Source organism: Tursiops truncatus, chromosome 21 (assembly GCF_011762595.2).
Source record: "Tursiops truncatus isolate mTurTru1 chromosome 21, mTurTru1.mat.Y, whole genome shotgun sequence".
In the NCBI taxonomy this organism is placed as follows: domain Eukaryota; kingdom Metazoa; phylum Chordata; class Mammalia; order Artiodactyla; family Delphinidae; genus Tursiops; species Tursiops truncatus.
Window position 1 is genome coordinate 18,881,619 of NC_047054.1, and position 14,895 is coordinate 18,896,513.

At 37.9% G+C, this 14,895-nt stretch overlaps 1 protein-coding gene across 8 annotated transcripts in view; it reads right to left on the reverse strand.

Moving 5' to 3' along the window:
* The window catches only part of TUSC3 (tumor suppressor candidate 3), a 181,580-nt gene extending 176,397 nt beyond the window's left edge, over nt 1-5,183 (reverse strand). For 7 of the 8 annotated variants that reach the window (XR_012328975.1, XR_012328974.1, XM_073798631.1 and 4 more), the window contains exon 1: nt 4,869-5,182. Coding sequence is in view for 6 of the 8 variants with exons in the window: in XM_073798631.1 (XP_073654732.1) it covers nt 4,869-5,006 (138 nt within the window). In the remaining 2 variants the exon portion in view is untranslated. Of the gene's footprint in view, nt 1-4,868 lie in introns of all 8 variants that reach the window. The other variant, XM_019921440.3, reaches the window with a different exon arrangement.
* Nucleotides 5,184-14,895: the final 9,712 nt, after the last annotated feature.

Genomic DNA, 14,895 nt, shown 5'->3' on the forward strand with positions numbered 1-14,895 from the left:
AGGCGGACTCCCAACCACTGCACCACCAGGGAAGCCCTATACCTGTATTTTTAAACAAAACTAAAATTCAGGGAAGTTAAGTGGTTTGATGTCAATTAGATAGGATATGAATTGTAACTGGACCATCAGTTCTATTCAAAAATCTATGGTGGTAACTATTACTGTCATAAATGTTACTTCCTTAAAAGCAACTAACGTCCAATTCCTGATTCCAGGTTCAACTTTACATTTCCATTTGGGTTCCCCAGAACAAAAGAATACACAATCCATGCCAAGTCAACTATTCCAGTACTTATGTTTGTAATATTTATTGTAGTAAATTAAGTTCCAGCTATTATATTTTCTGGCTCAATTGTGTCAAATCTTATACCGGGCAACAGGTTCTAAACTAAGCAAAAAAAAAAGCAGCAGCAGCCGCCACATTTGATCAAAACAACTCTGGAATATCCCTAGAAAAGTAACACACTCGTGACCAATATTTCCAAGAAAGAATGTTTTTCTTCCGGTATTGGAAGAGATCATAGTTCTTTTGTTTGTTTTTTTAAAGAAGATGTTGGGGGTAGGAGTTTATTAATTAGTTTATTTATTTTTGCTGTGTTGGGTCTTAGTTTCTGTGCGAGGGCTTTCTCTAGTTGTGGCAAGCGGGGGCCACTCTTCATCGTGGTGCGCGGGCCTCTCGCTATCGCGGCCTCTCTTATTGCGGAGCACAGGATCCAGACGCGCAGTAGTTGTGGCTCACGGGCCTAGTTGCTCCGCAGCATGTGGGATCCTCCCAGAACCCGTGTCCCCTGCATTAGCAGGCAGATTCTCAACCACTGTGCCACCAGGGAAGCTCGAGATCATAGTTTTTGAACTGAGTACCAGATACTGAACTAGACTGCATTTCAGAGACGTAAAGTATTAAACATATTTAATTAAGTATTAAATTACTTAATACTTAAATATGTTTAATAACATATTAATATGTTAATTAATGTTAATTAACAATTAATTTGTTGATATGTTAATTAATTATTAAACATATTTAACATAAAGTATTAAAACTTCTACTATATGTTATTTTGCTCTTTTCCTTAAATAAAATATGTGTATTCTACAATATCACCATGTAGTATCATTAGGCTCTCCTATTTAACAGAAATAAAAGTTTTGGAAGACATCCTTTTTAAATCCGCAACAATTTTCTCCCTAATTCTGCATTTTTAAAATAACCTTTATAAAATATATTTAATGGAAATAGATGTTATCACAATTTATAATTACACTAAATTAACAAATGTCACATGTTAAAGTAGTCTTACAATTGGAGATGCTAAGACGCTTTGAAGATGTACACTTTTTAGACTTCTTTTTGGGGCTTTTTTTTTTTCCTCCCAACTGAAAGTTACCATGGTTACAATGATCTCTCTAGGAGATAAATCATCAGAATTTGCATGGAGTTCCTCATTGTTTTTAATGCCCTCTGCTCTGGTAAACTACACACACAAAAAACTACTTTTCAAATCTTCTCCCTTTCTCAAGAAAAACTATGCCCACAGCAAACATCATTCTCAATGGTGAAAAACTGAAAGCATTTACTCTAAGATGAGAAAGAAGACAAAGATGTCCACTCTCGCCACTATTATTCAACATAGTTTTGGAAGTCCTAGCCATGGAAATCAGAGAAGAAAAAGAAAAAAAAGGAATACATATTGTAAAAGAATAAGTAAAACTGTCACTCTCTGCAGATGACATGATACTATACATAGAGAATCCTAAAGATGCCACCAGAAAACTACTGGAGCTAATCAACGAATCTGGTAATGTTACAGGATACAAAATTAATGCACAGAAATTTCTTACATTCCTATACACTAACAACAAAAGATCAGAAAGAGAAATTAAGGAAACAATCCCATTCACCATTGCAACAAAAAGAATAAAATACCTAGGAATAAACCTACCCAAGGAGGTAAAAGACCTGTACTCAGAAAACTATAAGACACTGATGAAAGAAATCAAAGATGACACAAACAGATGGAGAGATATACCATGTCCTTGTATTGGAAGAATCAATATTGTGAAAATGACTATACTACCCAAAGCAATCTACAGATTCAATACAATCCCTATCAAATTACCAATGGCATTTTTTACAGAACTAGAACAAAAAATCTTAAAATTTGTATGGAGATACAAAAGACCCCGAATAGCCAAAGCAATCTTGACGGGAAAAAACGGAGCTGGAGGAATCAGACTCCCTGACTTCAGACTGTACTACAAAGCTACAGTAATCAAGACAATATGGTACTGGCACAAAAACAGAAATATAGATCAATGGAACAGGATAGAAAGCCCAGAGATAAACCCACGCACCTATGGTCATCTAATCTATGACAAAAGAGGTAAGGATATACAATGGAGAAAAGACAGTCTCTTCAATAAATGGTGCTGGGAAAACTGGAGAGCTATATGTAAACGAATGAAATTAGAACACTCCCTAACACCATACATAAAAATAACCTCAAAATGGATTAAAGACCTAAATGTAAGACCAGACACTATAAAACTCTTAGAGGAAAACATAGGAAGAACACTCTTCAACATAAATCACAGCAAGATCTTTTCTGACCCACCTCCTAGAGTAATGGAAATAAAAACAAAAATAAACAAATGGGACCTAATGAAACTTAAAAGCTTTTGCACAGCAAAGGAAACCATAAACAAGATGAAAAGACAACCATCAGAATGGGAGAAAATATTTGCAAATGAATCAATGAACAAAGGATTAACCTCCAAAATATATAAACAGCTCATGCACCTCAATTTTAAAAAAACAACCCAATTCAAAAATGGGCAGAAGACCTAAATAGATATTTCTCCAAAGAAGACAAACAGATGGCCAAGAGGCACATGAAAAGCTGATCAGTATCACTAATTATTAGAGAAATGCACATCGAAACTACAATAAGGTATCACCTCACACTGGTCAGAATGGCCATTATCAGAAAATCTACAAACAACAAATGTTGGAGAGGGTGTGGAGAAAAGGGAACCCTCTTGCACTGTTGGTGGGAATGCAAATCGATACAGCCACTATGGAGAACAGTCTGGAGGTTCCTTAAAAAACTAAAAACAGAATTACCATATGACCCAGCAATCCCACTACTGGGCATATACCCACAGAAAACCATAATTCAAAAAGACACACGCACCCCAGTGTTCACTGCAGCACTATTTACAAAGCCAGGTCATGGAAGCAACCTAAATGTCCATCGACAGACGAATGGATAAAGAAGATGTGGTACATATATACAATGGAATATTATTCAGCCATAAAAAGGAACAAAATTGGGTCATTTGTAGAGATGTGGATGGACCTAGAGACTGTCATACAGAGTGAAGTAAGTCAGAAAGAGAAAAACAAATATCGTATATTAACTCATATATGTGGAACCTAGAAAAACGGTACAGATGAACCAGTTTGCAGGGCAGAAATTGAGACACAGATGTAGAGAACAAACGTATGGACACCAAGGGGGGAAAGCGGCGAGGCGTGGGGATGGTGGTGGGATGAATTGGGAGATTGGGATTGACATGTATACACTGATGTGTATAAAACTGATGACTAATAAGGACCTGCTGTATAAAAATAAATAAAATTAAATTTAAAAATATAAAAATAAATTTTAAATATGTTGGCAAGGTTCTAAGATAAAAAATTAAAAAAGAGAAAAACTATGAAATCTAAGAAATGTATATAAATACCAAATGCTAGGCAAAAAAATCGTTATATTTGTAAATACAGTCTTAATTTAACAGTGGTTCTTCATCAAACCTCTTACTATAACACCACTAATTTCACTAAGGCCTATTTTTATGTTAAAGTAAAAAAAAGTTAAAATAAAAAAGTTGAAGGCAAAATACTGAGTTCAGAGTTGTTTCAGGCAAGGAGTAAAGAGAAAGAGAATCAGAGTTACTTGTGTGTGAGGCTGTTTTTTCACTCTTTCCACCCAGCTGTCAAGAAAGTTGCGGTAATATTTGAAACCCGAATTAGAGCCACGTGTATGTAAATAAAACTTCACCAGGAAAAACTACTTGCAATTAATATGGAGAGACACTCTCACTAAAATGACGTACAATTAGAAACCTTACATTTCCAAAGTATTTTTTTTCTAATCCCACTAGATCAACCATCCAAGGTAGAGATGGATAACTGAAATTCACAAATAACTCTACAACTACTTTAAATACGGTCAGTTACTTCAATCCGCGTGCTCATCAGAGTTACTATAGGACTAAGATTGAAATCAGGTGATCTGAATTTCACAAATAAACTTGCGCAACCTAAATATGAGGTTATTCGCACAATTATACCTTGAGTTTAATATAAAGAAAAATATACAGCTTTAAAAATGTATATAAAATACAAAATAACTTTAAACACGGTCTCAATATGCTGTTGCCTCCTGAAACGGATAACGAAGAGAGCAGGGTAATAAACACAAAGGACAACTCGTTCCTATAGGTTTGAAATACTCCTAAACGGTATTTTCACATCCAACACACTCTTTTTTACTGACTCGACAGCCCCGAAACTCTGCCTTCAAGTAAGGGTCAAAAACGCTCCGTGTCTTAAAGGTGTGAGGTGCTAGGCGCACAAAAGACGATGCTTCGTTGTTTTTTGAGAAAGCACTGGGCAACCCCACTTTTGAAACTGTGGAGCCCAAAGGACTTGCGCAAAGGCCTCCCAACCTCTCCCCAAAACAGCCATCGCCCACACCTGGCGGCCCGGCTGCCTAGCAACGCGGGAAGGCTGCCTATGAACGCGGCCCGCCTGCCCGGACCCGTCCTGGCCCTCCCGGGAATGCCCAGAGGATTCATTCTACCTCCTTTTTCTTCTGTCCTCCACCGAGCTGGATGCAGAGAAGCAGCAGGAGGAGGAGAAAGGGAAAGCTCCCGGTGGGCAGATACCGCGGTCGCCGCCCCGCCTGCCTCCGGCGTGAAGGAGCGCCCTTGGCACCCATCGCCGCAGGGCCGTGTCTCCTCCACGCTCGGTAACCGTGTGCGCCCAGCTCCTACCGGCGCCCTACACCTGCCAGGCCAGCCGCCGGGAGCCCCCTGACCGTCCCCGCGTGGATGCCTGCGGCCTTGCCAGGGAGCCGGGAAGCACCGGAGGACGCGGAGGAGGTAACTGACGGAGCATCCGGTTCACTGGAAGAGGAGACCTGGAAAAGCCCGGGATGGGGCAGGAAGTGGGCGTGGCGAGGGAGCCGGAGCTTCCGTGCACGCCGCGCTGCGCTCTCGGCCGGACTCCATCCGGAGACCCCGGCAGCGGGGGGCGCGGCTTTCCACCTCGCCGATCTGAACCGTAGGCTGTCCTGCCACTGAAGCCAACACCCGGTCTCGGGAATATGCGAGGGTCCTGTTTATCCAACACTTTACCTGGAACCAGAGACAGACATAATTGCCTTCTTCGATGATGGAGAAGGGCTTTGAGGAATTAGTAAGGATCTGGCCCTTCTAGCTAATGGCAATCTGATCCCATTGGGACATTTTTACTCAACAGTAGTTCAAAGAACTGAGTGATATTGTGATAATAGACATCTTCTATGCCTGTCTAATTATTGTGAACATAGTTTCTTAGCACTTAACATAAACAAAAATCTAAAATAAGAAAGTGATACCGAATATTCTCATTCTAGAAATAATTCTTATCCACAGATGCATAAACTAATTTTTAAAAACTTTAATTATTTCTACAAGTAATGTTTTCCCAATACAATTTTGATTTTCCTGTTTATTACTGTTTTCTCAAATTCATAACACGTTATTTTGATTTGATCAATGCGGTACTACTAATAATGATAACTCAGTGCAAAACATAAATTTTAATATAGCCTCATGTCACAAAAGTTTGTTTATATCAAATTTCAATTTATACAACTCTTTGTCTGCATAGAAGAATGACTCTGAAGCATAAAAAGATCAATAAAAGACTTCCAAGCATAAAAAAGTATATATTAGGATAAAATTCTATCAGATTATACTGCCTGTGGGAGAGTAAATTGGTTTAACCACCTTGAAAAACTGTTTGGCAGTACGTGCTAAAGCTAAATACACCTACCCAAGACCCAAAAGTTCCACATAAACATACAGTCAGCACGTGATAGGTACCAATTTGTATAGCAGCTTTATTCATAAAAGCCCCAAGCTGGAAAAAGACCAAATATCCATCACAGTAAAATAGAGAAATAATTTGTGATATAGTAACACTATATATCAATAAAAACAAATTAATGACACTTATACATAATATGAATGAATTTTACAGCATAAAGATCCAGACACAAAATATATTGGGATTTGTAGAAATAAACAAAGATCAACCAAATGAGAACAGGCAAAGGCCTTTTATTCTGAACTTGCAATAACAAGTGAGTCAGCTGCCATCATCTGAGTTTGGGCAAAGACTCAAAGGTAGGCAGAAAAGTAGGAAACATTAGTAGTAGAAAAAGAGGAAGGCTTCAGCTGTGCTATGACTGGAGGCTGTGGACATGCGGGAAGCTGTAGGTGGGCTGATCAGAAGGGGGCACCTATGTGACTGTCTAGGGGTACATATTTAGCTTTCTCTAGTTGGTCTTAAGCTGGACGCAGGGACAAAAATTAGGGAAGCTGTCAGTTATTAATCAAGCCCTAGCCATTCAGGATCAATTATTACAGAAGTTATTGTTTGGTTTCCTAGATTGTTATTAAAGCTAGCAATCTGACTTCCTACTAGTCCAACTTACAGCAGCCTGGCTTATTGGGTTATGATAGATAAGGGGTTGGTTTCCTGGGTAGGCTGCTGCAGGTTGTGGATCCAAGCTCTATTTTTATATATGATCTGGCCATTGTTGGTTATTATATTTATTATCCCAGATTAGAAGTCAGGACAGTGGAAGAGGACCCAAGAGAGAAACCTGGGGTGCTAAAAATATTTTACAACCTATTTCTTGATCTGAATGCTGGCTATTAGTGTATATTCTTCGTAAAAATGTATTGAGCCAGAAACTTATGATGTATTTATGTGTATTATATTTCAATACAAAATTTACTTTTTAATAAAGAATTTTATGAAAAGCACATATTTAAAATCCTTGGAAGCAATAGAATGGAAATACAAGTTCAGGAGGGTACAAATGTAATATAAAATATTCAACCGTTAAAAAGAAGAGCTCCTTCTTGTTTTTTAGTTTTGTAATGGATAATGACGGCCATCATTTCCATACTTTGGGAATATTTAAAAGAATGCTGTGACTTATTTTTTAAATGTCAGTATCTATAACTTGTTGGAAATTTTAGTCTTTGCAGCTATTTAAACGTATGATGAGAATTTTTAGATATTTGCTTTAAAATGCACAGAAGGGTATCTAGTCTTCCATACTCTTTTAGAGGGATGTTATCAAAGCATTTTGAAGACCATATTTGTCCTGTTTCTGGCACAGAGCTCCTAAAACCGTGGAATTTCCTAAGTGATGAGAGTGATAAAAGTGTCTTTTGTAACATTGATCAGGTGAGATGTGGAAAGCACCTAAGGATGGTGCTAGTTACCTGGAGAACTAACGAGGTGATGAAAGGGTTGAAGCTTTCAGTCTCAACACCTGACCTCTGGGGAGGGGAGAGCAGGAACTGGAGGTTGAATCAATCCCAGATGGTCAATGATTTAATCTATCATGCCTATGTAATGAATGTTTGAGTTCAGAGAGCTTCTGAGTTGGTGAACAGGTGGAGATCTCGGGGTGGGGGGCGGGGCGGAGAATGATGCACTGGGAGATAGCATGGAAGTTCTGCACCATTTATCTCATACATTTCTCTAGGCATCTCTTCTATGTGGCTGGTCCTGAGTTACATCCTTTTATAACAAACCAATAGCCTAATAAGTAAAATGTTTCCCTGATTCTCTGAGCCACTCTAGCAAATTAATAGAACCCAGGTCATTGGAACTTCCAATTTATGACTGTCAGAAGCACAGGTGTTAACCTCGGTTTGTGTCTGGAGTCTAAGGAGGGGTGGGAGGGTGAGGAGAGAGGAAGGGAGGTGTGCAGTCTTGTAGGGCTGAGGACTTAACTTGTGAGATCTGAGGCTATCTCCTATCTCTGGGGTAAATAGTGCCAAAATTGAGTTCAACTGTAGGACACCCGAGTGGTGTTTGAGAATTCCTGGTGCTATGGAAAAATCCTGCCACACATTGGAATTGGGTGCAGAATGTTTTCAGTGATCAGTGTTGCTTTATCTTTCTTACTTAAAAATACCCAGCACCCAAAGATTATTTTCTAAGTAGCTTAATCATATGTCTAAGTCTGCTGTTAATGCTACTCTCTGGTTATGGAAATGTGCTATATTTGTACTGTCTAATATGGTAGCCACTGGCCATATGTGACTACTGAGCACTTGAACTGTGGTTAGTGCAACTGAGGAACTGAATGTTTATTTAATTTTAAGCAATTTAAATTTCAGTAGCTACAGTGGCTATTATAATAGTCACTACTGTCCTGAATAGTCCAAGGTCTTGAAGTTCGTTAAGAACCTGGAATATAATCTTAGTTAATACATTAAGTCCTCGTGATTGGCAACATTGTAAGAATTTCATAAAATTAAACATTTAAAAAGATGTCCACTGTTTTCATTATGTATATATACATATATGTAGACACACATATATGTTTTCATATATTTTAATTAAAAAAATAATTACTTAAATCATAAATCATTTTAGGGAATTTAAACTGTGTGAAATTTAACCCTGATTTGTATAAATCTAAATATTGTGCTAATATTATTTTTATATGGTAAACTAAATCTAACAGACTCTTTAAATAATGCCAAAAGTTATTTCACATATTGGAACTAATATCTCTTTTTTTAAGCTCATAATTATAGTAATGAAGGCTAGTAAGTGCACACTGAAGCCTCTACAATTTTTAAAACAAATGTAACACCATAATGTTTTTCTTTTTTTAAAAAACTTTTAGTGTTTGCACTAGATATCCCCAAAGTGCATGTATACAAGAAATATGATTTTTCTAATCTTACTCTTTAAGATTTCCCAAGCACAAGAAAAAGAGAGGGAGAATAACAGAAATAGAAAAATAAGAAGTGAGAAGAAGCCAACTTCCAACAAATATTAAATTATCACTGAAAAGAGCTAATTGTCTCCTCATTTGCAAGGAGAGGAGACAAAGTTTAGATGCAGGAAAACACATTTTGGCATATATACACAAAAGAGAGAAAGAGTGTTTGACAATTTTATCAAGCCATTCAGTTTAAAAGCCAGGGATTATTGCACCCTGAAGAAATGAAATGAAAGAGGAGTCTTCTACATTGAATAAAATAATCTCTTTGTTGTAGTCAAGACAATCTCCCCATGAGAGTTTCTTCCTCTTTTGTTCCAAGGGAGCTTTCAAATGAACATCTTGCTAATGTCAAAAGTTCCCCCAGCAGTCATTGCAGTTTCAAATCGTCTCTGGGAAATTTCACCAGTCAGAGAGTAAGTCTATCTTATATTTAGAGAACATAAAGGAAAGAGGGGTTTGGCTTGAAAGAGTTGCAGAGTTAGATCAAGATGGCCCCATGAGAACTCCAGTGGTCAGTAACGTTGGTGTTTGTGCAAACTTGTATCTCTAAAACTTGCCCTGATCAGGAGCCAGAAAACCGCCCCCGACTCTGGGGATGAAACTACATAAATTATTTCTCACAAGACTGAGGGAAAACTCCTTACAAGTTTTTGAAATGGTGACCTAATGCATTTTTACTCAAAGAACATTAGTCTGTTGACACCTTCTGAACTCCTTTTTCAGCACTGGCTGAAAGATGGACTTATCAGGTCTATGTCCATCCCCTCCTTACAGACTTTTCTTTCTATAGAATAAACAAGCAGACCATAGAAGTGAATATGACAAGGCTAGAAAACAATTCACTGAGAAACAACATAAATCTGATCATATGACCAAAAAAGTCCCAAGAGAACTTGTTCTTAAGTAAACAAAAAACCCAATGCTGAAGAATCACAATGAAATAATAATCAGAGCTTAGTTCAGAGTGAAATTAACCTCCCATAAGTGGCCAGGGTGACACCTTGAACACTTGAGCAGGTAGAGATTTCAAAGGGGCCCAGTGTGTACCTTATTACTGAGTCTAGAGTCCTGGTCCAACAGTGAGGGTCTCGGCCCAACCTTAGTGGAACCTGAGTGTCTGTTAATATCCTCCAGCCAAAGAACACACCTGAAGTGGAACTAAGTTGAGTTTATTGGCTCATTGCAAACAAAGGAGATAGCTCATCATGAGGAACTGGGGGAATCTCAGTAAGACTGTTAGAAGAAACTGCTGTAGGATTTAGGCTTGTTTTTTAAATTTTTGGAAGGATTTTTAAAATATGGTTCTGCACTGGATTAGGAACTGTCAGAAACAGGGGCAAGTCCATGATGGTGTCTTAATCATTTCTGTCTAGAAGGTTAGAGGAACAAAGCAGAGCTAAAGATAAAATTGATCAGAAAAGGATGAGTCACTTACATCAGCTGAGATAGGGAACGTTTGGTCATTTTTGTGGTTTGTAATGTGCTCTTCTTTTTGTCTATGTTCTGACAAGATTATAACGGGACTCATTTTTGTCTTTCTCTGTCACAGTCACAGAGTGGCCTTGTGCAAGGTTGGTGTGTTCTGTGAAGTTTTTTTATAATTCAACAGAGGAAAACTAAGACCTGTTAGAACCAGAGGAATCCAAGCTGACTGGAGTCAGGAGCTAATTTGTTCTTCTCATCTTGAGCAAAATTATCTTAATTTCCTAATCAAAAAATCTATAGGATTCTTGTGAGGCTAAATTAAACAATACATATAAGGGAATTATTACAAAGCTCAGAATATATAAATTCTTTTTTTTTTTTTTTTTTTTTTTTTTTTTTTTTTTTTTGTGGTACGCAGGCCTCTTACTGTTGTGGCCTCTCCCATTGCAGAGCACAGGCTCCGGACGCGCAGGCTCAGCAGCCATGGCTCACGGGCCCAGCCGCTCTTGGCATGTGGGATCTTCCCAGACTGGGGCACGAACCCATGTCCCCTGCATTGGCAAGCGGACTCTCAACCACTGAGCCACCAGGGAAGCCCTAAATTCTTAATAAATATTTGCTAGTGTCATGATTATCTTTTACCATTACATTGAAAATATGTTTCCCTCCTGCTGAATAGTAAATACTCTGAGGACAAGGACCGTGTTTAATTTATCTTTGTACTCGCTGCACCGATTACAGTGGAGTCCCTGGGAGCATGGGCACTGGGGCTAGACTCCTTCCTCTTCTTCTTAACTAGCTGTGTGATCTTAGGCAGATTACATCACCTCTCTGTGTCTCAGCTTCTTTATTTGTAACATGAGGATAAGAATAAGACAATGACGATGAAAGAAGTGCATGCATGCCAATAATTTAGAACAGTACCTAAAACTTTGTAAATTCTAAAACATTGTAAATTCTATGTTATCTCCCACTGTGGTCCTAGGTGCTCAATAAATATTTAACTGAATCCAGACATGAACTCTACTCTACTAGATACTATAGGCATAGTCCTTGCCTAAGAAACATGGCTAGCAGAGCACAGGGAGATCAGCTTGGTGCTTTGCGGCCACCTAGAGGGGTGGGATAGGGAGGGTGGGAGCGGGGGAGATGCAAGAGGGAAGAGACATGGGAACATATGTATATGTATAACTGATTCACTTTGCTATAAAGCAGAAACTAACACACCAATGTAAAGCAATTATACTCCAATAAAGATGTAAAAAAAAAAAAAAAAAGAAAGAAACATGGCTAGATATCCAGCAGGTTTCCACTGGAGAGAGGAGCTGATCAGTGTGGTGTCAAAGCATCCCGCTAGCTGCTGTGTGGAGGATAGACTACCAGGGCGCAAGAATGTGAACAGAGACTTCAGCCCCCTATTCCTAACACTGTGATGCAATACAGGAGAATAAAAACCTTTTCCCCCAGATCTGTTATACAGATGCCGCTATGTTACACAGAGGACAGTGTAAAGAGAAAACACCTAGAACTCCAAGAAACACGGTTTGAAAACCAGTTTGGAAACGTTAGGCATTAATATTTAATCCTAGCAGCCTTTTCTCATTTTCCTAAACATACTCATTCGTCAGACAGTATATCTAAGTAATTTTAGTATTTTTCAAACACTTGGCTATTTAAAACAAGTTTTCTATGCTGAGTGTTTCTTAGAAATATTCTAGAATAAAAATATTTTTTTATGTTATGATAAATTATACTCAATTATTTTTAAACTCTATCTTAGTAACTGAAATCTTGAAGTACTATGTCTACATAATCAACAGGAATTAGATTATTTTTATAGGTATTGTTAAACCTCAACCTAGTGCTACTTCGCATAGCATTAAAATATTCCCTTTTATTCATATAATTTAGTAGCATTTATAAAAATCCTTTGCATATGATCGTTTCATTGTTGTTAGATTTCCGCCCTAGAATATCTATCAAATTCAATATAAATTCGTATTTAAAACACAGTATTAAGGAATAGTCGAGTACAAGAGCCACCAAATGGAATTATGGTACTAAAGAGCATGCGCCTGTACAGTTACATTTTAGAACCTAATGTTTCTGTTGGGGATGTTTCCAGAAACATCCCTCAGCACATGATTTAATTATGTTGACTGTCTGGTTATCTCGAGCAGCATTTCACTTATTTGTTCAGCATGTTTCATGTATCAGGAGGGGCCAGTGGAGCATATGGTAGGGTCAAGAAATATAATTTCAAAGAACGGTGCATTGGTTAGTAACTGGGGGGCCACTGTGAGGACCAATGGGGAGGGCATCACTTTCTTAAATTCTTATAAATCAGATGCCCTGAGGTCAAAGTCCAAAATCTGGCTGTTTTTTGGCAGAATGCTTCCAGAGTATTCTAGACTCACTAAGACAATGCAATTCATCTTAATGAAATTATATACAAGGAAGATAGGGATATGGACAAATGATTGAAGCTATTGAATTCATGCAATCTGTAGCAATTTTCTTTTAAAGAGAAAAGAATCCAAGAGGGTCACAGGAGTGCGTGGAGAGTATCTCAGAGATTCTGAAATAATTGAAGAAGTGCTCTACAGAGCCAGGAAAACATTGGAAAGGAATCTATGAAGCCAGGTGAGCAGAAGAGATAATTTCACTCTCCTTATTATGGCAAACATATTGTCTGAGCTTGGACAGATGTGAGTTTGCTGCTGAATACTTAACAGGATTATTTTGATTTGTAGTTTTCATGGTTTAAAAATGCTGTAATTTGTTAGGATACAAGTGGCCAAGTTAACTTATTTTTACCTCTTTTCAATTATCTCTTCTTTTGAATTATATATAAAAGGTTAAATTGAACTTTAAAATGTAATGAGTAAACTATATACTGAATCTTCAGGTACATGGCTTTCTTCCTAATTTATTTCCTAAACTCACCAAATAAGGCACCTTATATGCCAATATTCATATGCCAATAATTTTATTTCACTGAATAAATGTTCATTTTTAACCCTGTCATTTTTCAAGGAAAGAAATAACGGGTAGCTTTTTTTTTAAAACACCACGAATGCTGAGCTAAGTATATATTTTTTCATATTGGCAAAATTAAGTATTTAGCTGAAATTATAATCAGCCATTAAGTTTTATTTGTAGAATATTATGACACATTCAGTTGATTTCCTGCAAGATTTCATCATCTATTCTAGGGGCTAAATTAGTTATTAAGAAATATGTCAAAGGATATTTCCTGGACTAAAACCAGGACTAATCAAAAAGCTCAAAATGTAAATACCCCAATTTATTAGTTAATGGGGTTTAATCCACACTGGTTTTATTACTAAAAGTCATTTTACTCATTAAATTATATGTAAATGAATATAGGGTAGGATGAGGGGAATGCATATGGAGCTTTCAAAGAAGGAGACAAAAAGCATTGTAACGCAGGGATTTATTTTGTGCAATGATATTGAAGCTGTAGCTCAGGAGCAAGCTGCAGGGACATTCATGCTTCTCACACAAAGGGGCTGATAATACGTGAACTAACAATTTTAAATCAACAAGAAATATATTTTCTTGATTTCTTGATGAAGTAAAACAGACCAATAGTTGATATCAATGTGGAAATTACAGTAAACTTTCAGTGACCTCGCATGATTAAAATGGAGAATCATCAGTTATTCAAAATAATTTTTTAAAATTTATTTATTATTTATTTTTGGCCGTGTTGGGTCTTCGTTGCTGCGCGCGGGCTTTCTCTGCTTGCGGCAAGCGGGGGCTACTCTTCGTTGCAGAGCACGGGCTCTAGGCGCACGGGCTTCAGTAGCTGCAGCACGCAGCCTCAGTAATTGTGGCTCGTGGGCTGTAGAGCACAGGCTCAGTAGTTGTGGCTTGTGGGCTCTAGAGCGCAGGCTCAGTAGCTGTGGCACACGGGCTTAGTTGCTCCGCGACATGTGGGATCTTCCCGGACCAGGGCTCGAAGCCGTGTTCCCGGCATTGGCAGGTAGATTCTTAACCAGTGCACCACCAGGGAAGTCCCTCAAATTAATTTTTAAATGTTTCACACACTTTGCTTATGAATTCACACAGTTAAAAATTCCAATATGAAAAAAATAGACTTAATATGTAAATTGTGTCAAACATCATTTAGTAGTTATGATCCAGAAGCGTCTTCAACATCAAATGGTGGATTTATCATCATTATCAATATTTTATCTTTCCTTCCAATCCCTGCTGTGTGCTCTGTTTTCCTTAATTCTACTCCATTCTCACCCATCACTCAGGCTTCAGACCCTGAAACTCTAGCACTGGTCCTTATCATTTTATACAGGGACCCCTAAGATCACATTTCGACTAATTTCCCTCCATG